This window comes from Stigmatopora argus, chromosome 15, assembly GCF_051989625.1.
Source record: "Stigmatopora argus isolate UIUO_Sarg chromosome 15, RoL_Sarg_1.0, whole genome shotgun sequence".
NCBI classification, from domain to species: domain Eukaryota; kingdom Metazoa; phylum Chordata; class Actinopteri; order Syngnathiformes; family Syngnathidae; genus Stigmatopora; species Stigmatopora argus.
Genome location: NC_135401.1, coordinates 1,655,979 through 1,679,852, shown reverse-complemented (window position 1 = coordinate 1,679,852; position 23,874 = coordinate 1,655,979). Strand labels below are relative to the sequence as shown.

Sequence of the window (23,874 nt, the reverse complement as noted above, 5' to 3'; positions counted from 1 at the left end):
TATCAATCATTAACACAGACACGAAAGAGCAAATAATGTGTTATATTAACCCTTTTAATCATGGGAAACATTTCAAACCATAAACTTAAACATGCACTTGTAGACAGCAGTTTGCTAAGCAGTATATACACTGAATGCAGCTGTGCCTTGCATCTCTTAGCAGAGGGAAAAAAGATGTCTCTCATTCAGTCGTGTCATAAATAAATAGAAATTATTTCACCATGCATTCCGGTCACGTTTTTCCAAGTGATGCTTGAATAAATTAGCATTGCGATTTGAGGAAAATGGAAACAACCCGCATTCTTTTTTTTCCTTTTTCAGAATCCGACGACACCCGATTTAAAGTGGGTCCACCCAGTTTCCGTGTGAGAACATTGAAAGGCACTCGTGGCGGTACTTCCAATGCGAAACCTTTTTCAAATGAAAATAAGATGAAGGAACGCTGATTCCAACTCCGAATACGTCCATCCCGTTCACCCAAAAGTCCTTCCTAGGTTGTGTCAGGTTTCAATAAGTAGCTTGAAGTCGCTATAGCAGCTTCTGATGCAAAATTTCCCAGATCATCAACTTCCGAAATAGCGGCATTTGCGACTGATGAGAAAAGACGGCCTGACGTTAACGTCTCATCACATAAAAATAATCACAAGCTCCACTGGTTTACCTGACTAAAGGTGAGGGGCCTCCCTTGAGCGATGTATTGGGCGTATTTACACGCAAACACGCCACAGTCGCTGCCATTCTTCTGCTGAGGAATCTCCTGGATAGATAAAAAAAATGAGAAATTGTCTTCTGATCTATTCTTCAAATGCTGAGTCTTGAAAAGCTGGACTGTGGTGAAGCTTGAAATGTCTTTCTACTTGTACAATGACAATAAAAGTATTCAATTCAATTCAGTTTATTACTTACGGTGGGCCGCATGCAGCCGACAGCCCACTTGGTGCAGTCCAGCTCTCTGCCTTTCTTTGCTCTGTGCTCGTCCTTCAGGTAGAGGCTGCCAAAAGCAAGCAAACTAAATTAAGAGAACGAGAGAGCCACGACGAAAATTGATCATCAACGCCTGAGGTGCCAAATTCATTTCCATTCCGTTCATTACAGGCGATTCTCCAGGGATGGTGCAAAAATGTGAAGAATCTTAGAAAAGTGCCCAACTCAATATTATTTAATGGCCAAATGGTTCGGAACGCTGAAAGAAAAAGTACACAGGGGCCCCCGGGTTACCACGTTTACCTTTTTTCGCCCGCCCTTTTTTCACATTTTGGCCTCAAAGAGGAAAGGCGGGTCTTCTAACGACAAGCAAAAGAAGCAAATCTTGATTTTATAGCAAGATAGGAGCACGAAAACTCAATTTTTGTGTCGACGCAGATTTGAGGTCGCCAGCCATTGAAAAAAAACCAAGCGAGATGGAGTGATACAAAACAACCGATCGCTCCCAGTCAAAAGGGATTGACCTCGTTGGCTTGTTTTGCATCGTGCCGAATATCTCCCAAACAACCCCGACATTCCACAAGACGACGACAAAGATGACTCACAAGAGAAGACGGCAAACGTCATCGTTCCTCTGGCCCATGGAGTCGTACAACTTCAGCGTCTTTGCCTTCAAGTCCATCACCTGAGAGGAGTGCAAATGGCGTTTTCATTCACCGATTGATTTCCACAACACGACCGACCTTTCCGGCGACTCACGGCCAAGGCCCAGTGGACGCCCAGATGCAGCGGGAGCAGAACCAAGTCGCAGAGGAAAATGTCCACGGCCTTGGTCCAGCGCTTGACCGCCGCGTGGCCTCCGCCCTGCCCGCAGAGCTTGGGGTAGAAGAAGGTGCTGAACGAGTACACCCGCCTCCCCGCCGCCGGGTCCGAGCACTTCTCCATCACCAGGGAAAGGTAGAAGTTGATCACCTGGAAATTGCGAGTCCACTTTCACCAGCCCGAAAACGACGCAAATGAAATAAGCTCCGGGGCCAAATTTCCTTTTCCGGATGCGAAATGACCATGGTGCAGTCGTTTGCATTTCTGGACAAGCCCCGCCCTCTAAATACCTCGTCGTTGAGCCAGCCGCTTTCCTGAAGAGTGACTAGATCTCGTTGCGTGATGCGCAGCTTGAACGCGGCGCTCAAAACCAGGTTGGGGTCGCGCTGAGCCAGAGCGGCGCAGACCTCCGCCGCCATTTCCTGCAAGCGCGCAGATACGTCAAAGACACGCCAAAGGCACGTCAAAGACGCGTCAAAAACACGTCAAAGACACGCCAACGGCACGTCAAAGACACGCCAACGACACGTCAAAGACACGCAAACGACATGTCAAAGACACGTCGAAGACACATCAAAGACACGCCGAAGACACGTACGTCAAAGACATGTCAAAGAAACCATGTTATTCGAGGCTACTTGTCCTAACTAATTTGGAAGAGAAAGCAGCTGTCAAGTCTTCCTCAGTACTGCTGAATGTTTAAAAACCTTTGGACTTTGCGACTGCCCTTCAAGGAATCGCACCTTAGTGAGTCGGGGCACATCGTCCGCGTGCCGTACGTGTGGCGCCGTGGCGGACGCCGCTCGGTCCACCAGGTTGAGGCGGGTGGCGACTTCCGTGGAGATGTCCAAATCTGGTGTCTAAGCAACAGAGTAGAAGATTCATTCATTCATTTTCTGAACCGCTTAGCCTCACAGGGGTCACGGGGGGTGCCGAATTATTGTTAATTGGAGGAAAGTCCAGCAAGAAATTGTTAAGAAAAATAAAATAAAAACATCTCACATCATAGCTGTCATCTTGTGCTTCTGTGTAAGACTTGCTGAGGGGAGGAGCACCCCATCTGGAAGGAAATTAAAATTCATTTCCACATAAAATACATTTTTAAAAAGGCACTTTTTTAGGGCAGTGTCCATCCATTCAAAAAAAAAAAAACAACAACACCACCAACCTGGGCTTATTGGAAGACACCCGCCTCCACGAGAGAGCGCTAGGGTTAGCTGTTCGAAGGCAAATGACATTCATCAGCACATTTATTTCCCTTATGTATGTTATTCGTGTGGAGAATGTTGTCTTTACCGGAGCATGTCATCTTTTTAGAGGCCAATTCGTAGGATTTCCGATTCACTGAGTGTTGATTGTGCAACATCAACAGACTGAAGGAAAAATAAAGCGTTGATAATTAGCAGTCTGACTGTTTTTGGATGTGGCAAAATTAGGCCAAATCAACTCACGCTTGTGGTTTAGTCTGATAGAAAGGTAGCGGTTGGCTTTTGCTGTATTTTTCTGTCACCATTTCCAGCAGCCGCCTGTAGTGCTCTTTGTCGTTCTGCTTTATGGCCTAAAGGACAAGAAGAGAAAGCGTGACAAAGATAAAACTAGGGATCAAAAATTGTGCCCTGTCGTGTCAACTTCAGAAGATCGAAATCGGGTAATTATTATTATTATTATAAAAGGGGGTTATTTTAAGCCAAATCTGGCCCGCCGCATCATTTTGTGTGGCCCGGGAAAGTCAATGATGAGTGCCGACTTTCTGTTTTAGGATCAAATTAAAATAAAGAGTATAGATGTATATTAAATTTCCTGATTTTCCCCCTTTTAAATCAATCATTGTCATTTTTTAATCCATTTTTTCTGTTTTAGTTCAAAAATCATTTTGTAAAATCTAAAAATATATTTTAAAAAGCTACAATAAACATTGTTTTAGATCTATAAAAAAACTGAATATTCAGTGGGGGTCCACGTGAAATCAAGTTGACGTTAGCGCGGCCCTGTACAGCATATTTTCAGCAACAAATCACAATTAAAAATACTGCACTTATGGCATTGGGGGACCAAATTTATTTGCTGTTTAAGTTTATTTATGGAAAAAAAAATGTCTGCAACCTTATTTTGGTGCTTCACAAGTTCAAAAAAGGGATTTGTGATTTACATTAACATTTATCATGGTTATACTGTTATACCGATGGCTCTATTTTCCGGGTGCATCGTTCAGGACACCCCGAAATCAAACAAAGAACTCATCGACTGTGACTCGCCTCTTCCACGGTGAGACTCGGCCTCTGGCAGCGGTTGTATCCGAAGCCGTTGCAAGCGGCACGCTCGGCGTTGGGCATCCCCACGCTTGGCGCGGGCCTCGAAGGCAGCAGCTGGAGGGAGCCTCTCCTCGCGGTAGAAGCCGTGCCCTTGCTGTGGAGGGCGGAGCTTTATATTTGTCATTTAGAATCGGATCATCGAGATACTTGCCTAAATTTCTTCATTGGAGGCAACGAGTTCTGGAAACGCATGGCGGTGGCCCTGTCGCCCACCGCCGACATCGGTTTGTCTGCGGAGAAAGAATCCGGTTCGAGAAAAGCATGGAGATTACGCGTGATTTTTACCTCGCCGTCGCCTTACCCATTCTCCAATCGGTGCTCGTCAGCCACGGGGTGCGCAGCTCATCGATTCCAGGCTGAATCGACAACGGAAACGGATCGGAATAAGCGTCACTCACATCAGCACTATTGAATGAGATGAATCTCAAACCTGCGGGTCCTTTAAGGGTCCGTGGTCATCGGGGATGGAAATCGCCGGTTTGCGTAAACGGAGCAAGCGGGCCACCCCGGAAACCGTCTTCTTGACAAAACTTATCACCACATCTGGTATCAAAATGAAGAAAAATATCAGAACATGATTGATCAATAATGATAGATTTTTTTAGGGGGTGCACAAACCTCGCCTTCGCCTTTTTGCCGCAACCTGATCCGTCTGCCCAACGCTTTCTTCTGCATCAAGACTGGGCGTAGGAGAAAGAAAAATGTAGTCAAATAAATACAAGATAATCAGACACACCTGCTTCGAATCTTATTTGCCTCTGAATGTCGTCTTTTAAAATAAAAAAAAACATTTGGAGGCATTTTAACACCACCTCACCTGAATTATGCTGCTTAATTACAGTCCGTTTTTGTTAAGAAAAATGCCTTCAAATAAGTTCACTACCGTGTAATGAATGCAATTTAATGTAGAAATAATACATTTAAGAAGTTAAAGTCTGAAGACTTGGGCTATTTTAAACAAATTAGTCTATTTCCGCTGACTTATTAATCAAAACAATTCTCGGTTATTTATTTGACGGGCTCTTTGTCCAAACAAAACTTTTCAACGTGCCATATGTACAAGCTTATAATTACAAACACCTGTGCTAAAGTACAACACTTCACAAAGAAAAATACACCACTTTTATCATATTTCCCGACTAAAGTCTTTCGCTTTTTTCAGATTTGAATGATGTCGACTGTAATTCATTCCGAGCACTGCTTTCGCTCGGTATACGTTGACTTTATTGCTTCGAATATTGCGAAAACTACAATAAATGAGTATTTAATTTGTGAATTTGCTCACCTCTGGTAGTTCCTCTTGACGGGTCTGTCGTGGTTATCTCGCCGCCGAGCTAACGTGCTTGTCGGCTCCCCGTTATTGATTCGGCTGTTATGCCTTGTGGCGGGCTCGAATAACGACGAGATTCCGTCAAATATCCATCCATACATCCCAGACAAATAGGAAAATATGGCAAGCGGGTCCCCGACACGGGCCAGGACTGTCTTGCTCCGTCTCGGGGAGGTAGCTGAACAATAAAAAAAAAATAACGTTCGACACGGTGCTAGCAAAAGCTAAGCTAGTTTACCTTCGTTTAAGGCATTACGGTCGCGAGGTGCCGGGCGGGCGGGGTTAATGTGTTTGACACTGTAGTCTCCCAGCTGGGGTCGTTCGTGCTTTAAAACCAACGCACCCAGAAAACGTGCCACAGCCAGTGACGCCACGAGATTATGATTGGCTGAGGTCAATATGCGTCACTAGTTACGTAACGGCAAACAACGACAACAGTTGACAGATTAAGAAAATCAAATTTGTTAATTATTCATATTTGACAGGAGAATTCCAATTCATATGAACGAAATAGTCATTTTCGTTTCGATGAATCATTAAAATAAAGTCTTTGGCTTTTGGAATTAAAATACAGTATATTAAAATAAACTATTGAATTATTTTTAATCAGATATTCCAATTTAAAAAAATATTTGCACTTAATATTTCAATTCGGCCCGAGAAAAATACATTCTTCTACTTCAACAGTGATTTTTATGAGAAAAACAATACATACCGTTAAATATTGTTGAGTCAAATGAAAATAATTCAATTGTTTGCACCTTTTTACGAACTACAATTCCCATGATGCTTTTCTCCAAAAGAATAAAGATTCCTCTCCACATGTTCAGTTTCCCCTGAAAAAGACCAACGCATCACATTTAAAAAATATTTATTGTAACAACTGTTGAAACAGCGGCAATACAAAATAGCCATAAAAATGTACAAACAACAATTTGGCTCAAGGATTTCCAACTAATTAAAACATGATGGGATATAAAGATAATACTACAAGTAAAAAAATATGACTTTTTTTTTACAAAAAAGGGGGAACGATTTTATCTTGATCTTCACTTTCAAGTATATTAAAACCTTATAAATACCAGGTGGACAAATGTGACGATATGCACTGGATTTTGAGTTGATGTAAGGCATAGATTGGGCAAAAAAAAAAAAAAACGAAGGAATCAGTTCTCAAATTTCTTGGCATCACGCTGAACAGACGGACCTGGCAGGGAATAAATATAAATATTTACAATTAAAGATAATTCAGTATTTTGTGATTACAAGTACGTGAAGTCGTACTCACCTGGCTTGGAACCGACCAATCGCTGTTGGACTTTTTCCAAGTGATGGATGAACTCGGTCAGGGATTTTTCGGTTTCTTGGGAAGACGGAGTTGAGCTTGAATGGGATGTACAAAAAGATCCGTCCATTTATTGCGACCCCAAAAGGTATTTGAACTCATTGAAGGTGCGATAGATGGCAAGACAAATACATTTAGTAAAATGTTAATAAATCATCTGTCATGGACAGAATGAATTAATGTCAATTAAAAAGACGTTGAAAGGAAAATTGGAAAATAAATAAAAAGCAATAACAATTGAGAAAAGACCTGTTTTCGCCCCCGCAAAATTATATGAATTCGAAAAATTGATAGTGAAATTGATTTTTTTGCCGACCTGTTGTGCGTCCTAACGGTCGATTTGCCGGGCGGGAAGGTGGCCGACACCGCGTCAGTTTTCAGGGGCGAGACGAAATTGAAGCAAGGCTGCTTCTGCTCCCTTAAAACCTCAGCTTTGGAAGATGCGCCCCCTGGAGGCAGACAAAAAAGCATGTTAAAACCCCCCCAAAAAATCAATGGCGGGTATTTAAAGCGTCAACCTGTGGCGTAGCTGTTAGCGCTCCCGCACGCAGGCGATCTTCGGATGGCTTTCTGCCACTTTCTAGTTAGGAACTTCATTCTGCCACCCAAAAAAAAGTTAGGTTTCACTTTTAGCAGAATAGATTATATTAAACCTTATTCATCCGAAAAACAGATACGTACCGTGAAACGGCGACGACCACTCGCGCGGCCGATCGAAACCTTCCCAGGGGTCTCCGGGACGAGGGCGCCGGGGTCGGGCGCACTCCCATGGTGGCGATCATGCAGAGGGTGGCCCGCTCGCAGTCCTTGAAACCTCCCAGGAGGAGCAGCAGGTAGCGCTTCTGGTACACCAGAGCTTTCCGGAAGCTCTCGGCGCGGAGGTAGCGCTCGTACAAACGCTGTACCTGGGACGGAACGCAACAAAAACCAAATCCGTCAATTATTTGGATCGTTCGACGACCTACCCAGATTTCCCGACCCTATTATCAACCTTGTTGCTGGGGATGACGTCCCTGAGCGGGATGTTTTCCCTCTCCGTGGTCACTTTGGCCGCTTCGTTCTCGGCCAGGAGCAGCTGGCGTTCTAGGCGGGTCACTTTCTGGTTCAGGGTGCTCTTTTCCCGGCTTAGAGACGTCAGACTTTGCGTCAGCTCTGTGTTTTCCTTCAGCATCTTCTCCAGGAGGCCCGTGGAGGTGGTGGGCGCCATCTTTAAGAAGGAGAAAAAAGGCATTTATTTTTCCCTTCATAAAATAGTGGAAGCAAAAGCTAGCTAGTTCTTGTACCTGCCAGTTCTCCCCAGCAGGGTAGGCGCCATCCATCGACTGAGCGTCCGGATCCCCCTTCTTTCTTTGGAGTTGGGCCAAAGTTCGCTGGAAGTCTTCGGCACGTTGCCTTTCCTGCTGTCCAAGCAACTCTAATTCGCGCTTCAGGGAGAGACGGGGGGAAAAATTGCATTCAGCGGACCCACATGATTTGTCATTATTTGTCGTATATCATTTTTTATGTAGTTTTTTTATGTTATCTTATATTTTTATAGGTTATTCTTCTGACTATGCAGCAACACCATGAATTTCCCTCTTAAAATTGATTTCATATATATATATATATATAAGGCCTACCGGATTATATAACAAAGTAGTAGTAGTAGTAGTAACCAAAAAATCCACATATAAAAGAAACTTTGGATTATAAAACGCAATGTGGGCTTTTGAGAAAATTGAACACTTTGGGTTGCGCCTTATCGTGCGGAAAATACAGCACTCAAACTAAGGGAACACCATAATGCTGGAGGATTTAAAAAAAAATGAATGAAAAAAATGCAAGACTACTATGAACTATAATCCGGAACCAACCCGGTTCAATAATGGTGCACTTTATAGCCCGTCAAATACGGTGAGGGCGCCATGCTTTTCTCACCAGTTTGTTGACTGTCCTCTCGTGGCGTTTGTCCTTTTCCACGTGCTCCTGCCAGGCCTGGTGGCGCTCCGCGTCCCATCGCTCCTTGAGCAGTCGCATCCCCTCCTGCACCTCGCCGAGCTCGGCGTTGCGAGCCTCCAAGATCTCTTCCGTCTTCCTCTTCTGCTCCCTGGACGCCTCTTCCCGGGTCCCGCCCTCGGCTAGCTCCGCCCTCAAGACGTCCGCCGCGAGCGCCAGTCCCTCCGCCCGCCTCCGCTCGGCCTCCAGCCGCGAGCGCAGCTCCGAGACGAATTCGGCATCCCGGGCGGCGTCGGCTTGGCGCGCCAGGCCCGCGTCGCGTAGTTGTTCGGAGCGGCGTCCGCGCTCTTCGTCCAGCGCCCGGTGGGCGTCGGCCAGCCGCGAGCGGACCTCGGCCAGCCGCGCTTCCGATTGGGTCAGGACGCCCTCCAGGCGGGCGCTCTCTTGACCTCGGTCGGAGCATCGCCGGCGTTCTTCTTCCAGACGCTTTTCCAGCAGGACGCTGCGGGACTGCTCGATCTGGAGCTCGCGTCGCAGGTTGCTGCACGTCACCCTCTCCTGCTCCGCAAGACCTCGGAGGGCCAGAATTTCGGACCTCAGCTCCTCGGAAGAGACTCGCGTAGCCTGGGAGAGGAAATTTTTGATTTTGCGTTGTATTGTGGGTGTTTTCAATGTACAAGTTACCTCCAAAACGGCTGTAATTATTATTATTATTATGTAAACATTATACGCTATGTTTTGATTAGTCAAGTGTAGTAGCCCTCCGTCTGAAATGATGACAAATTTACATTCAATCATCTCAAAGCTACCTCATTTTCATGACCATTTACACTTTGCTAAAAATTCAGTTTTCGCTAATAAGCAGCTCGCTAATGGTCTTACCATTTTAGCTGTTGTGGCTTCCTATTCTTCAAATTCATCGCTAAAAACTCAACAGTTTTGGCTAATAACCAGGTCACCAACGGTCTGGTCTGGTCAGGTTAGCTTAGCTTAGCTTCCTATTCTCTGCATTCATTCTAACTAATTCCCACTGATGAAGTTCAGCGAAATGTTCCCCTAAATGTTCCTGGCATTTTCCATTCTCCACTCAGATCAAATAACTTCGCTCACATGGTTTCCAGAGGCAATTTAAAACTTCCCAGATGTGTGGAGATACTTTGCGTGGCTTACATTCACTCTGTTTGCTTTTATTTGGGGTGAAAACAACAACATGAGGTTCCAAACTTGACATTTTTGAGCCCCAAATCCATACCTCTAGTTTTTCCTCCACTTCTCTTCCTTGCTGCAAGTTGAGAACCCGTTCGTTTTCCAGCTGTTGCTGAAGCTCCTTCACCAGCGTCCGCTCTTTGCCCAAAGTATTCTCATACTCTTCTATGGTCAACCTGTGGAGGCAATTCAACAAATTTCTTCTTTAGAACAAGGAAGGATGACAAAGCGCACATCTTCTCATGGACATTTCTCAGTGGACGACGTTACCCGAGCGCCTGAATTTTGTTCTTTTGTTCCTGCCGAGTCTGGTGAGCACATTTCAGCTGCTTCTGGGCTTCCTCCAACTCGGCTTTTGTTTGGAATTCCGCTTGGAGGAACTCTCGATCGGCATCACCTCCGGAGTTAGTCTGCCAAGTGAACAAAATCAACGCACTTACCAAATTGTTCGGACAATAAGTCACATCGGGAGTGAGGCTTATTAAAAATATTCAAAAGGACGGTCATAAAACGCTGATAGACAATTTATACTTCCGTATCGTGATCTCTAGAGCACGCAAACAATGATAAACAATGTCATACCTGTCAACCTCTGCCGATAACTGCCCTTATAAATAAATGATTATGATTCCCCTTACAAACCCCCCAAAAAACCTTACAAACACCGTACGTCTCGTACGGTGTTTGTAAGGTTTTTTGGGGGGTTTGTAAGGGGAATCATAATCATTTATTAGGGCAGTTATCGGCAGAGGTTGACAGGTATGCAATGTCTACTCATTAACTCAAATGTCATGCCCTGTCACGGTGTCATAAAAAAACGAAATGATCGCATAGCAACAAACTAGCAAGCGATGAAAGAACCGGGAAGAGGAACTTTGAACGTTGTTTACATCCCGAGCGCAACGAGACCGTTCGTATTGGTCTGTTCCGCCAGCAAACGTTCATGGGTCTTTTGTTAGGGCACCGTTACTGAGAGTAGACTTGCTCACATGACTTGAAGTTGCCCTGTTAATGACATATACAGCCTTAAAATCTTGGTTGTGATACTTTATTTACTTTTTTTTTTTTAAACTTTATTGACTTACTGCCCCCAAAAATATGTTAAATCTCTCGCTGCCTTGCCTATAGTTTACCTGTAGGTTTTTGCTTGAGGTACTTTAGGTAAAACTGACCTGCGTGTGTCTCTGCGCCATCCGGCAAAGCAGCTCACGTAGAGAAATGACGGTCCCCTGCAAGGCCCGTTTCTCTTCCTGCCATCCCATGGGCGGATTGGAGGACGTTTGATCCCCCTGGCCCAGTAAAGCGGGGCCTTCTTTCTCCTGGAGATGCGAGATGGAGTTCAATTCCGCCACGTGCGAAGGATTGAAGGGAGTGGAGGCCCATCGCTGGGACAGAGTCAAGATTCGGCAGCTTTCTTGGTACACTTTCCTCAAGTGGGCCTGTTCAAGACAGCGATAAAGAGTACAGATAAATATTTGGTAGAAACACGAATCATGTAACCAGAGCTGCCAAAAATCATATTTGTTGGTGGGTAAGGAGAATTGTCAGCTTTTGTGACCTTTGTTCTTAGTGGTATTTACTAGCGACAGGTACAGATATAAAGCTCAATATTATCTCAATTTCCAATGATTTTCAAATCATTTTTTTCAATAATTTGTTTTTGCAAAGAAATCAAAAACTATTAAAATTAATACTCCCGTTTTGGACTTGGCTAACACGTGTCATTCAAAAGAAAGTGAGCGCGCTACTTTCAAAATAACGGAACATTTTGACAAGGTGCAAAATGCAAAACGTATTTACGTTGCGTTTCGAAATGAGTTCAAATGGTGGGCCAGAAACCAAAACATTTTACCTTGTTGTAAATTGCTGAAAAAAATTGCTTGGTCTTATTTTTGTAGTTTTGATTAAAAAATGTGTATTTAGTAGTTTGTTAAAAAGGGATCATTGGTAGTATTTGGCAGCTCTGATTTATTCAATTGGAATCAAGCATTTATGGCGTTTTTAAGAGTCTACCTGAAGTTCTGGGGTTAAGAGGTCGTCGCTGTAGCTCATGCTGCCCGCCGCGCTATCCGTGTTAGCCACGGGCTTGACGCCCCGACGGCCCAGATACTCCATAAACTGAGCGTCTAGCCTCTCCGTCTGCTCCAGCTCCACTTTCAGTCGGGCACCCAACTCGGAGCTGACGTCTTAAAAAAATAATAAAAAAATTTAAAAAAGATGCCGTCAATATTGATTGGCGGAGAACTCCAGTGTTAAAGGAGGAAAGGGCGGGGCTACTCACTGCTGCCGTAGCCGTCGCTGGCCCATTCCGCTACCGATAAGGAGGAGGTGGAGCCCAGCGAGGATGGGGGGGCGGTTAGGTCAAGTCCTTCCAAATCGCACATCTTAAAAAAAATAAAAAATTAAATTAAAAAAGGGGGTGGGGGGACACTGCTTTTAGACAGTGGTGTCAAAGATGTTGCCCGCGGGCCTGTATTAAGCGTTAATAAACCGTACAAACAACGTTTACTCACATAAGGTGCACTTGAGTCTATCATTTTTCCAAAGTGGATGGGGTGCCCAATCAGTAAGCACTAAAATTCAAGATTCTGTACTTGTCGCTATATGGCGCTGACAGTTTGACTGTCTAGGTCAGGGGTGTCAAACTCATTTTTTGTCACGGGCCACATGGTAGTTTCGGTTACATCCGGAGGGCCGTTATGTCTTCCAACTTGGCTGCCAAAATTAATTGATTAATAAATTGACAGCTTTCTCGATCGTGCTAATCGATAGATCATTTTTGGACATTCAAATTAGAACAATTTTTGCTAGTATTGATTTAAAATGAAGAAACAGGAAATAATCTAAAATCTTCATTTGAATTTCATTCTAAAACAGAAAGTTGGCACTCATCATTTACTTTCTCGGGCCACACAAAATGATGTGGCGGGCCAGATTTGGCCCCCAGGCCGCCACTTTGACACCTGTGGTCTAGGTACATTGCTTGCTGACGCGCTATATTTATTTGAAAAGGCGGACCTAGGAAAGGGGAATTGTGCGAGATGATCTGGATTAGAGCCGACATGGGTAAAACCATGTCACTTTTAAACGTACTTAAGAAAAATCCCATACAAAAGTTGCTTTACGGTATCCGCCATTTGAAATGATCAAAAAACTTCTAAAATACGGGAAAAACGTATAAGTTCCCAGATATGGATCTATTTGGCATGAATGTGTCCCCCCAACCAAACTAAGTAAACGCTAAGTTTTAATTTAGCGGGAAGTGAACATTTGAATGTTGATCAGACAAAAAGACACGGCGTGGTGGCGGCAATTCCATACCTTCTGTCCACCGGCCGAGTCGGCGATGGAGGAGTTGTCCGAAGGAAGGGAGAGAGACCGAGGGGAGTGGCTACTCTGTCTGGTCAGCGCCGGGGTGATGGTCCGGGAAAGAGGAGGCTCCATGGCCAGCGTGGGGGATTTGTCCAGCCCGGGGTCCGAGTGGACCAGTTCCAGCGTGCTCAGCTCGGACAGCCGAAATCCCAAAATGGAGGGATACAAATGTTCCTGGAGGAGATCTCTGGAGCACTCCATGTGCCGCATCACCTCCGGGGAGCTCAGGGAGGCGCTGACCGCATCCTCGAAACAGATCTGGGACACATCTGAAGGGGAAGGACATTTTAACATGGTTTTTATTTGAGTCAAAATGTTTGTTTGCAGCGGAGGGGGATTATGGCTCGTAAACAAAATAGTTCAATAGAGAACGAAAAAAAAAAGAAGTCCAAACTAGGAAAAAAAATGCGACTTCTTGTCCATAAAATAAGGCTGATTGTTAATAATGATTGAAGACCCACCTCCATTGTGGTGAGCTAGCGTGTCCAGTTGGCGTCGCTGGGCGGCTCGCGACTTCTGCTGCACGTTCAAGTCCCCCCGCAAGCGGACAATCTCTTCTTTCAGCAGGCGATTGTCGTTTTCCAGCTCCACCAAGGCACGCTCTTTGCTCTAAAAATGAGATGTCACACTTCAGGAAGGCATTTTTAGGATAAGCTTCTTTTTGTTTAGCGGTGAGCAATTTGTCCATCAATGGTAAGGAAGTCTATCGCATCATTAAGGCATTAAAAAGCAGTTCTGAAGACCCATTCTTCCATTATTTTCATCATTCAAAGCCTTTCCACTTCCAAATATAGTCGTACCTCTACTTACAAATGCCTCTAGGTACGAAAATTTCAGGCTACAAAATCCCACTGAATGTAAATGCATTTCCTTTTGAAATTGTCCTGGTAACAATATTAGTTTACTGTCGTTTGGAGCCTCTCAGAACATACTAACTCTTTTGACCGCCGTTTGTCTTCAAGGTGTTCTTTATTTAAAATTATTGGAGCGAATGAAATGAATAGGCAGGCCCTGTGATTCATCTAAAAATAGAAGAGAGGATATTGCAAGGCAATATGATTGGCCGTAACCCAGTCCCGAGCATGGCTACGCTATTGAAGCAGAAGAAAGCAAAAAATAATACTCCTGGACAAATAGAACACGTTTTTGTATGCTTGTTGTTCATTTAATTACGTAAATAAATAAAAAGCTTGTAATTTTCTTTATTTTTTGTCCATCTCTAGCATCTTTCTTACAAAATTGAGACGCCGATCATTTTTAAAGGGTTGAGTTGGTCGTGGGAAGAATGATGGAATTTACATATAAAGTACTGTTCTACTTACGAAAAAGCTTTCGGAATCAATTAATTTTGTAAGTAGAGGTACAACTGTAGAAGCATTTTAAAAACTTCAGTTCACGCCACTAAACACTTTTCTACGTAACAGCGCCCTCAGTATATCTTTGGTCAACGTGTTATTTTTCTGAAGCTTACCTGGCCATCTTCAAGTAATTTTTCAGCTCTTTGAATGCTGCCGTTTAAGTTTAGTTTCACAGCGGCCAACTCTTCCCTCAGATCCCGAGGCTCCTCCGCTAGTCCGAGCGGCTCCGTCTTCCCCGACTTTACGGCGGCATCGGCTTCAAGCGGATTCTTCCCGGCTCGGGTCTGACAAGAGGGGGAAAAAAAGGCCTCGTTAGTTAGTATTCGGCAGTCAGAGCGTCGTACTTCTCCCGTTCGTCATTCGACGAGCGTCGCGTACCGTTTGTTGATCAGCGAGGCAGACGCGACCCGTTTGGGTATTTCGCAAGCGAGAAAGACACGGAGGGGAGCTCAGAAGAAAACAAGAGCTAGTCTAGCCGCTTCCTCATTTCAATGTCACTTCCTCCACAACGCCGTCCCGACGTAGCTTCCGCTCTAATTGCTACCAGATGTGGTCTCGCTTTCGCAAGAGTGCATATTTTTCTTTTCTTTTAAAGAGGCAGTCCGGCATTACGCCTGGGGAAACCAAGACGGGGTCCGGCTTCGGCCAATTATTCACTAAGCAGCCAAATTCAAAGCATTAGCATATCTATAAAGCGGGTGTTCCTTAAATATGAAAAAGGTTATCGCAAGTTGAGCTATGGAATGTCAACGGATTTATAAAACAAAACAAAAAAAATCCCAAAGCAAAGTGCACATTATCCACAATGAACTGAATTTTCTTTCCTTTTTCTTCTTTTTTTTAAAATTACAATTTGTTTTAAAATAAGCTAAATTTTCTCTTGAACATTTTGATTCATCATGTATTTTTTTTAAATTTGTTTTTCCATCTCAATTATTTTTATCTATTAGTTTTTAAAAAATGTATCCTTCAATTTGTCTCATTTTAAATGATTTACATACCCACGGACAACTCTAATACTACAATCGGCTAAAAACTATTATCTTGCAGGCTGCAATTGGCCGGAAAAAAAGAAACAATTTGGGTTGCGTATTTTGTTTTAACGCTGTTATTTCCAATTGTCTTGACTGCATTACTCACATATGAAAGAGGCTGGCATTACGATGGCTTAAAAAAATTACACAATTTGAGCATGACATGGTGAATCAATTGTGCACATTTTCAGGGGTGACGACAACTCACCATCACTTCCTCCTCCGGACCACTCTGCTTTTCCAGGATTTGAGCCGTGAGCTCCTCAGCGCGGGCTTTCAGCCTTTCAATCTCCTGCAGGAGTAGCACCTCCCTCTTGGCCAGGGCCTCGCTCTTAGCCGACAGCTCGGCCGTGGCGGATTCCAACGCGCGCGACTTGGCCCGCTCCTCCTCGACGGCCCGGTCTCGAACGGCCACCTCGGCTTGGAGCCGGACCGCTCGCGCTTCCAGATTCGGGCCTTCGGACCTCCATTCCAGTTCTCTGCTTTTCAAGTCCTCCACTTCTCCGGCCAAGTCTCGCTCCTTCTCTCCGAGTCGCGCCACCAGAGAGCCCAGGTGGTCTTTCTCGACGCGGAGGGCGGCCCTCTCCTCCTCGGCGCCGGCCAATCGGCCCCGGAGCCGTTCAGCCTCGTCCCTCTCGGCGTCGAGCCGTCGGGCCAGCTCTCGGTTTTGTCCCCCGAACTCCTGCTCCTGGGCCAGCAGCAAGCGCTCCAGGGCCTCCTTCTCGGCCGCCGCCGTCTCCAGCCGGCTCCGGAGGGCCCGGAGTCGCGAGCGCAGGGGCCGGGAGGGGCTCAGGTGGAGCTCGTGTTTCAGGCTGCTGGGCCCGCCTCCGGGTTCGGGGCTGGGGGCCGGCGAGGGGTTGATGCTGTCGCCGTCCTGCGAGTCGCTGACCTCGCACACGTTGGGCCGCAACGTGGAGAGTTCGGCTTGCAGCGTGCTGATGACCTCGTGGAGGCGCTCTTGCTCTTCGCGCTTGTCCTGGCGCAACCTGGCGTTGTCGGAGAGGAGGTGCTCGGCCTCCACCTCCTTTTGACAGACCTAAAAGACAGAAAAAGAAGGTTTGTCAATCCGTGTCCAGCCCAAATCAGGTCGACAATGTGACAAAAAATTGCTATAATTGCCAGAAAAGAAAAAAAGGTTAATTTACAAAAAAATTAAAACACTGATTGCCAGCCCTTCAAATGCTAACGAAATACGCATTTTGTATCAAGACTACGAAAATAAAATATCAAGCAATGTTTTTTCCCCAGCAATTTAAATTTTAAAACTAAATGCTTTCGTTTTTCAGTCTCCACTTTAACTTACCGTGACAAATCATTTGGAAACGCGACGTAAATAAGGTTTGAATTTTGCTCGTCGTCAAAAAGTTCCATTATTTTGAAAGTAGTGCGCTCACTTCCGTTTTAGCGACGCCTTACTTTTTTCAAGCTGCATCGATGACGTTTATTAGCCAAAACTAAAACGGCTGCAATAGTTGATTTGCTCTTTTTTAACAAGAATGAACTATTGAAAAAAGGAAAGTATTTGAAAAGCATTTTAGCAAAATTAAATCATATTTAGCTTCTTTTTTTGTTGTAAATGCCACTAGGCTAACAAAAAGCTCCCCAAATCTGAAAATTCTCTTTAAAAAGCAAATCTGTGAAGTGAAGACCTTATTGTTGGTATTGTCCAGTTCTTGCTCCAGCCTTTGGATCTCATTGTTGAGGTGGTCAATCTCCTGATTCTTCTCTTGCAGCAGAGCCGTGGGGAGTGTCTCTTCCTCTCGTTTTTTTGCCTGTCTTTGGACTTCTTTTTCCTCTGCCAAAATACTGAGGGTGGACACTTGCTCCTAGTTGGAGGGGGAAAAAGTTGCTGTCAGACAAGTACAGAATATTAGAAGACAAGAAAAGTGGAACAAGCCTACCTTAAGGGCGTCAATCTGCTCTTGGAGTTGGTTAACCTGTGTCGTCTTCTCACTGGAGATTCTTTCCAGTTGGACTGTGAGGTATTTCACCTCTGCGTCTTTGATGCTCAAGTCCCTTTGCACATCGTCCAGTTGACCCAGTAGAACATCCACCTAATTAAAATAGATTTGATCAGAAAGTTCGGAAAGCAACGTAGGATAAATACTATGAAGAGCCATTAAAACGGTACACGGTCGATTGGTCGCCGGTCTTTTGGTCGCCCGGAAGGTAAGTGATAATTACCATTTAAATCGTTGCTCAAATTCCCTAAATACAAACTGCGAATGACTATTTAGTCATACTTAACGCCCTGGTAATTATTAGGATAAAGAAAAGCTCCAAATTTCCCGGACTTTTATTGTTTTTTGTTGGAGAACTTGTTAAGACCCTGACTGACGACGCTTCTTAAAGGGACAGCGCACGTACATACAAACTCTTCTACACTCAGACGTGGGCTCAGTGAAACTGCTCATGACCATTGTTGGCTTTTATTCATGCGTAGACCGTGTTGTTTTACCTTGTTTTGTCACTGGCCTTTTGGTCGCCGGTCTTTTGGTCGCCTGTTGTCGCGGTCGGGGCGACCAATCGACCGCACACGATTAAAACGGTTTAAATTATTTTTAACGTTGTAAATGAGCTTAGTTTGAGAATGCTTCGGTTCTTTGCGGTCCATGAATGTGAAATGGAAGTGGTCCCAAAACCAATTGTGCTGGGAAATTGTTAAATGAAGTCAATCTATGCTAATCTTCATTAGCGCGTAAATCCATTGTCTTCCATTGCATATTAGCGTGAAGCTAAGAGATGTTGTTTTATCAGGAAACCCCGCCTACCTCTTGTTCTTTGCTTTGTAGGCTTTGTTGTGCCGCGTCAAGAGCATCCCTGAGTTCTTGAGTGGGCTCCCCGGCGTTGTCGTTGTAGCAGTGTCTGGTCTCGTCTACTTTGGACTGCAGGGCCGAGATCTGGAGCCGGTTGGACATCTGTTGCTGTTCCAGAGCCTGCTTATCCTGACGAGAAAAAAAAATGGAGGTAGGATTAGCGTTAGCTAGCGTGCTCAAATCTGACTTCTTTCCAGTTGACCCTCACTTGCATGAGCTCCTCTTCCCTCAACTTGGCCCTGTGGAGTTGTTGCTCCAGTTGCTCGGCGGCTCCGTTGGACTCGGCGCTGCACAGCAAGGCTTGCTCCAGCTCGCGGATTCGCGCCGACATCTTGTCGATCTCCTCGTTGCGCTCGGCCAGCTCTCTCTGCCACTCCTGGTTGTCGGCCTCCCAGGAGGCTTGGTCTTTGGAGTTCCTTGTGATGATGGCTTCCATATTCTCCATCTTGGAAAGAGGGGAGAGGTTTAAGGAGACAGCATGGCGGCGGGCGGTGAGAAAGTACGGAGGAACCGCCAAAGTCAGAGCGTCCAAATCTACGTTCCAATTCCCAAATGATTTTCCGCTACATTTTGGCCACTTTGAATGATAAGCACTCCAATAAAGTTCAATTTCATCCCCACAGAAGCACCGATTGCTCTCGTTAAAAAGGGACAAATTTCGACTTTGGAGGTTCTACCGCCGAGATGCCCGACTCCGGTCCTCGTAACCCAATAAAGCTAAGCCATTAACGTGCTGAGGTGAAGGAAAAGTTAGACAAGGAGGAAGCAAATGGATGCATGCAACATGATTGCTAACAGAGGCCATTACAGAAAAACTAAAAGGTCGACCCATATTTCTAGATTGGCCAAAGGCTGATATAATAATATGAAAGGAAGTCGCTAGAACTTGACTTCAATTCAGTTTTCGGATCTCTCATGAAGGTGGACCGTTACTCCAATATGCAAAATTAGCTTTAAATAGCATTAATTGAATCGGCTGAATTTTCTTTCCTTCAAAAACAGCCTTTGAAAATATTGGTCGACCTCTGATAAAATAAACTCCATTAAAGATGGCTTGAGAGAAAGGATAACGCAAAATTCCACCCCGTGCTTTAGATTCAGATAAATACACTAAGGGAGAAGTCCATACCTGTAGAACCAAGTCCTCAAACTACAGCGCAGGAGGAAACAAACACACGGCAAAAGTCAAGCTTTGTTTGGTCACTGCAACTTTTAGCAAACAAACGCTAATAGACATTCAATTCCGACACGGCGTCACGACACCGTGCATACATTTCCCCCCCATTTTGGCTCTAATCTATTTTATTTTAAGGAAATGTGAGCATTACCCTGTGGCCTTTGACGTCGCCTCCCGACGTCTGCCTGAGTTGATTCTCTAGCCGGCCAATTTCCTGCTGGAACTCGTCTCTCTCGTGTTCGCGTTCGACGGCTTGTTCCTGTTCGGCCCGATAAAATGGAGTTAATTATTGACAAGAACAAAAAATAAATTAAAAAATGACCTACTGTTTTTCAAATAGTTTCCTTTTTTCAATGGGGAATTCTTGCAAAAAATAAAATACACAAACAGCAAATCAATTAGTATTCCCGTTTTGGTTTGAGCTAACACAACGTTGCTTGAAGAGGAAGTGAGCACGCTACTTTCAAAATAATTGACAAGGTGCAAAATGCCAAACATTTTAACATTGCGTTTCAAAATGAATGGTCATGGTAAGTTAAAATGGACAGCCCAAAAAATGAAAACTTTCCAAATTTTCATTCTTTTTATGTAAATTGCTAAAAAAAATACGTTGCTTGACTTTATTTTCGTAGTTTTTGTAGAGAGAGAGAGAGTTTTGGCGGTACCTCTATGAACTGGCGATTGTTCTTGAGCTGTTTCTCCAACGCTTGCACCTGCTGGTTCAGGTCTTCCGCTTGGTTCTTGTGGTGGTGCTCCTTCTCCTGGCCCTTGGTCTCCTGCTCCTCCAGCTCCCTTTCCAGAACTTGTAGACGTTGGGACAGGGCGCTTTGGTCCTTCGCCGCCTGCCGCTGCATGTCGAGACGATCCTGGGTCAAGCGCTCCGTTTCCGCTAGCAGACCTTTACGGGTGGAAAGACCAAAGACCGTTATGGACCAAACGCGGGGATTTTTTGGCCCTCCACATTAACACTGTTCATATTCATTCCTTCTGACAGTTGGAAATGAATGTGAACGTACTCACCAATTGAAAGCTCTTTGTTATTATTGTCATTTCTTAAAAAATGTCTGCAAACTTACCATATTTTAATTACAAAGAACATTAGCGCAGCAGTGTACTGCATTTTTGAAAATATTTTTTAACATTGTAATTACTGTTACTCCAACAAATGAGGTTTGAGGTCATTGATTACAACCAGAGTTTATATAATTCCAGCCATACTGGTTTATAATGTACATTGCCATTTTTAGCCATTTGAAAAAAATAAAGGCTTTAAAAGCAGAGGTGTCAGACTCGGGTTGGTTCGCGGGCTGCTTTAACGTCAACTTGATTTCACGTGGGCTGGACCATTTTAGATATATTTAGAGGTTTTTTTTATATTAATGGATTAAAAGAACTGGATTAAAAGCCCTGAATATTCCGTTTTTTATAGATCTAAAACAATGTTTATTTTAGCTTTTTTAAATATATTTTTAGATTTTACAAAATGATTTTTGAACTAAAAAGAGAAAAAATGGATTAAAAATGACAATGATTGATTTAAAAGGGGGAAAATCAGGACATTTAATATACATCTATACTCTTCATTTTAATTTGATCCTAAAACAGAAAGTCGGCACTCATCATTGACTTTCCCAGGCCACACAAAATGATGCAGCGGGCCAGATTTGGCCCCCGGGCCGCCACTTTGACACGTGCTTTAAAGTGTGTGACCCCAAAAAACATAAAATTACATAGGAGTTAGGCAAAAAAAGCACACACACACACACACAAGATGCCAAAATGATCTAAAAAAAACACAGCACACAATCTCCCCCACTTTGACCTACTTTGACCCCCTAAATGGCAACAGGATCTAAATTGAGCCAACGGCCTAAAGGAGAGAAGAAATATTGAAGTGCGGCCATGACATGTACTCGCTCGTTCGCATCTTTGAGGCTCCTCTAAAACCACACCCACCTTTCTCCCTCTCCCCGAGGCCGGCAGAAAGGTGCTCCTTCTGGCGCAGGAGCGCGGCGTTCTCCTCGCCCAACTCCCGCTGTCTGGCTCGCAGGTTCTCCAGCTCGGCGCAGAGACCCTCCGAGCGTTGCGCCCTTCTCCGGAGGTCATCCAGTTCCTTGACTAAATGCTCCTCCTGCGTCTCCTTCTGAACCAGGGCCTCCTCCAGGATGGCCTTTTCGGCTACGTAGCCGTCCAGGAGCCCTGGATGTTTTGCCATGGAAAAAAATAGGTCATTTGTGCCTTTCCTTGTTACAAAAAGTCAAAATGAGGCCAATGTCAAAACCAGAGTCGCTCTAGTGGGTCTCACCCGCCGTCTTGTGGAGCTCCAGTTCCAGTTCAGCCTTGGACTTGACCTCTCGTTCGATCTGCGCCGACAAGAGGTCGTGCTGCTCGAGGAGTTGGACGGAATCCTTTTGGCTTTGCGAGAACCTCTCCTCCATGGACAAGCGGGAGTTATGCATCTGTTGCAGCTACAACCCAAGAGCAATTCACCGTATTTGTAAGACACTGTAAAATCAAAGTTTTGCTGATGGTGCGGCTTACGTGGGAAACTTTTTAACGTTGTGGTGCTCGGACGGGAAGAGAAAATTAGAACTTTAATATTGTAAGCAGACTAACGGGCTTATAATGAATTCCAAAACGGCAAAATGGCTGGTCATGAACTCAAGTAAAAAACACAAATGGTCACATAAATCAAACGGAACAGTCACTGAAGAAGCACAAGTTTGAGGTCACCGTGTGCGGTCGATTGGTCGCTGTCTTTTGGTCGCCCCGACCGCGACAACGGGCGACCAAAAGACCGGCGACAAAACAAGGTAAAACAACACGGTCTACGCATCACTAAAAGCCAACAATGGCCATGAGCAGTTTCACTGAGCCGACATGTGAATGTAGAAGAAGAGTTTGTATGTACATGCGTTGTCCCTTTAAGAAGCGACGTCAGTCAGGGTCTTAACAAGTTCTCCAACAAAAAACAATAAAAGTCCGGGAAATTTGGAGCTTTTCTTTAGCCTAATAATTACTAGGGCATTAAGTATGACTAAATAGTCATTCGCAGTTTGTATTTAGGGAATTTGAGCAACGATTTAAATGGTAATTATCACTTACCTTCCGGGCGACCAAAAGACCAGCGACCAATCGCCAATCGACTGTGTACCGAGGTCACAATGCATGTTGGGAGTTGACGGTTTGTGTCGGTCTTTTCCAATTTACTAGGGCAGCGTTAGCATAAGTGCCATTTCTGCTACGGTTAGCAACATTCTGCGCCATTTGCGCCTGTGTTTGTAATTCCAACCCGTAGCGTTAGCTACCTGTGCGTTGGCTTGGTTGAGCAAGTCCAGGAGCGTATCGACTGTGTGGCGCAGTCGGCTGCAGGCGTTCACGGCCGTTTCCTCCCCGCCGGGATGAAGTTGCGCGTCTAAAACCAGCAGACTCTCACATAGCTGGGGGGTCAGCTCCATGTCGTCGGTTGAAGTGATATCTGCGACTGACAGGGCTACAGAAGAGGGAAAAGTCATCAGCAAAATCTGCTAGCGTAGCGGTTAGCAAACCTCTGTCAAATCCACATGTCAGGACCCTCTAAAAGAAAAAAAACGGACCTGATTCTTGTGCATTTTTATTGCCTTCCCCAGATAGGCTGCTTCTGGTGTTAATTTTTTGGTCAATCAACTCTTCAGTGGCAATGGTGCTCCGAAGCATCTCGATCACCACGTTCTTCAGTGTGTCGTTATCCTGGTACAGTTTACGTCTAAGCGTGGAAAAGGAGACAAACAATTAGATTGATCAATCAGAAATTAAAAGAGACAAGTCCAGTCCTCCAAAAAACACGGTCTCGGAGACGTACCTCTCCTCTTTGGCGACCAGCAGGTCGTCGGTCAGCATTTTGAGATGGTTCCCTCCCTCCTGATTCTCGCGCTCCCGTCTCTGGAGAAGGACGTCAAGTGTCTCCTTCTCGGACTGCTCGCCTTCCAACTTTCCCTTCAGGCAGCCCACTTCCGCTCGCAACTGGAGGGATGAAAAAGATTTTCTTGTCATTTTGACTAGCTTGGAAACGCACCTTCAAAAAAAGGTTCTTTAGTCAGGAGGAGGAAACAAAGAAACTTCTTTAAACCCCTATCTTACAAGATCCATAGGTCAGATCTTCAGGATTTGGAGCTTGGGCTTTCTGTAACCTTTCCTTCATTGCTTTGCTCTTCCTCCCACTTTTAAAAAATGTCTCTTGCTGCCACCTGCATGAGCCAAACAA

General features: G+C 44.8%; 2 protein-coding genes across 2 annotated transcripts in view; both read right to left on the bottom strand.

Annotated features, from left to right (window-relative positions):
* Window positions 1-33: 33 nt before the first annotated feature.
* senp2 (SUMO specific peptidase 2) lies at window positions 34-5,657 on the bottom strand. The gene is made up of 17 exons (XM_077620663.1): window positions 5,344-5,657; window positions 4,677-4,738; window positions 4,489-4,601; window positions 4,360-4,414; window positions 4,210-4,288; window positions 4,002-4,152; window positions 3,198-3,304; window positions 3,043-3,119; window positions 2,915-2,963; window positions 2,749-2,806; window positions 2,490-2,606; window positions 2,037-2,168; window positions 1,684-1,896; window positions 1,530-1,609; window positions 907-991; window positions 662-757; window positions 34-591 (listed from the first exon to the last, which is right to left on the bottom strand). The coding sequence occupies exons 1-17, from the start codon at window positions 5,487-5,489 to the stop codon at window positions 529-531; spliced, it is 1,683 nt and encodes a 560-aa protein (XP_077476789.1). The 5' UTR covers window positions 5,490-5,657; the 3' UTR covers window positions 34-528.
* Window positions 5,658-6,242: 585 nt separating this feature from the next.
* The window catches only part of pcnt (pericentrin), a 33,295-nt gene continuing 15,663 nt past the window's right edge, over window positions 6,243-23,874 (bottom strand). Inside the window, exons 33-61 of the mRNA XM_077621402.1 lie at window positions 23,473-23,633; window positions 23,228-23,376; window positions 22,940-23,124; window positions 21,937-22,099; window positions 21,588-21,830; window positions 20,297-20,529; window positions 19,783-19,890; window positions 19,584-19,604; window positions 18,663-18,899; window positions 18,410-18,583; window positions 17,540-17,692; window positions 17,288-17,464; window positions 15,847-16,674; window positions 14,718-14,888; window positions 13,708-13,855; window positions 13,196-13,515; window positions 12,156-12,258; window positions 11,888-12,060; window positions 11,047-11,313; window positions 10,145-10,284; window positions 9,921-10,050; window positions 8,651-9,292; window positions 8,017-8,157; window positions 7,725-7,940; window positions 7,415-7,638; window positions 7,252-7,331; window positions 7,050-7,182; window positions 6,677-6,771; window positions 6,243-6,595 (exon numbers count right to left, since the gene is read on the bottom strand). Of these exons, the coding sequence (XP_077477528.1) occupies window positions 6,555-6,595; window positions 6,677-6,771; window positions 7,050-7,182; window positions 7,252-7,331; window positions 7,415-7,638; window positions 7,725-7,940; window positions 8,017-8,157; window positions 8,651-9,292; window positions 9,921-10,050; window positions 10,145-10,284; window positions 11,047-11,313; window positions 11,888-12,060; window positions 12,156-12,258; window positions 13,196-13,515; window positions 13,708-13,855; window positions 14,718-14,888; window positions 15,847-16,674; window positions 17,288-17,464; window positions 17,540-17,692; window positions 18,410-18,583; window positions 18,663-18,899; window positions 19,584-19,604; window positions 19,783-19,890; window positions 20,297-20,529; window positions 21,588-21,830; window positions 21,937-22,099; window positions 22,940-23,124; window positions 23,228-23,376; window positions 23,473-23,633 (5,856 nt within the window). The 3' untranslated portion in view covers window positions 6,243-6,554. The remainder of the gene's footprint in view (window positions 6,596-6,676; window positions 6,772-7,049; window positions 7,183-7,251; window positions 7,332-7,414; window positions 7,639-7,724; window positions 7,941-8,016; window positions 8,158-8,650; window positions 9,293-9,920; window positions 10,051-10,144; window positions 10,285-11,046; window positions 11,314-11,887; window positions 12,061-12,155; window positions 12,259-13,195; window positions 13,516-13,707; window positions 13,856-14,717; window positions 14,889-15,846; window positions 16,675-17,287; window positions 17,465-17,539; window positions 17,693-18,409; window positions 18,584-18,662; window positions 18,900-19,583; window positions 19,605-19,782; window positions 19,891-20,296; window positions 20,530-21,587; window positions 21,831-21,936; window positions 22,100-22,939; window positions 23,125-23,227; window positions 23,377-23,472; window positions 23,634-23,874) is intronic.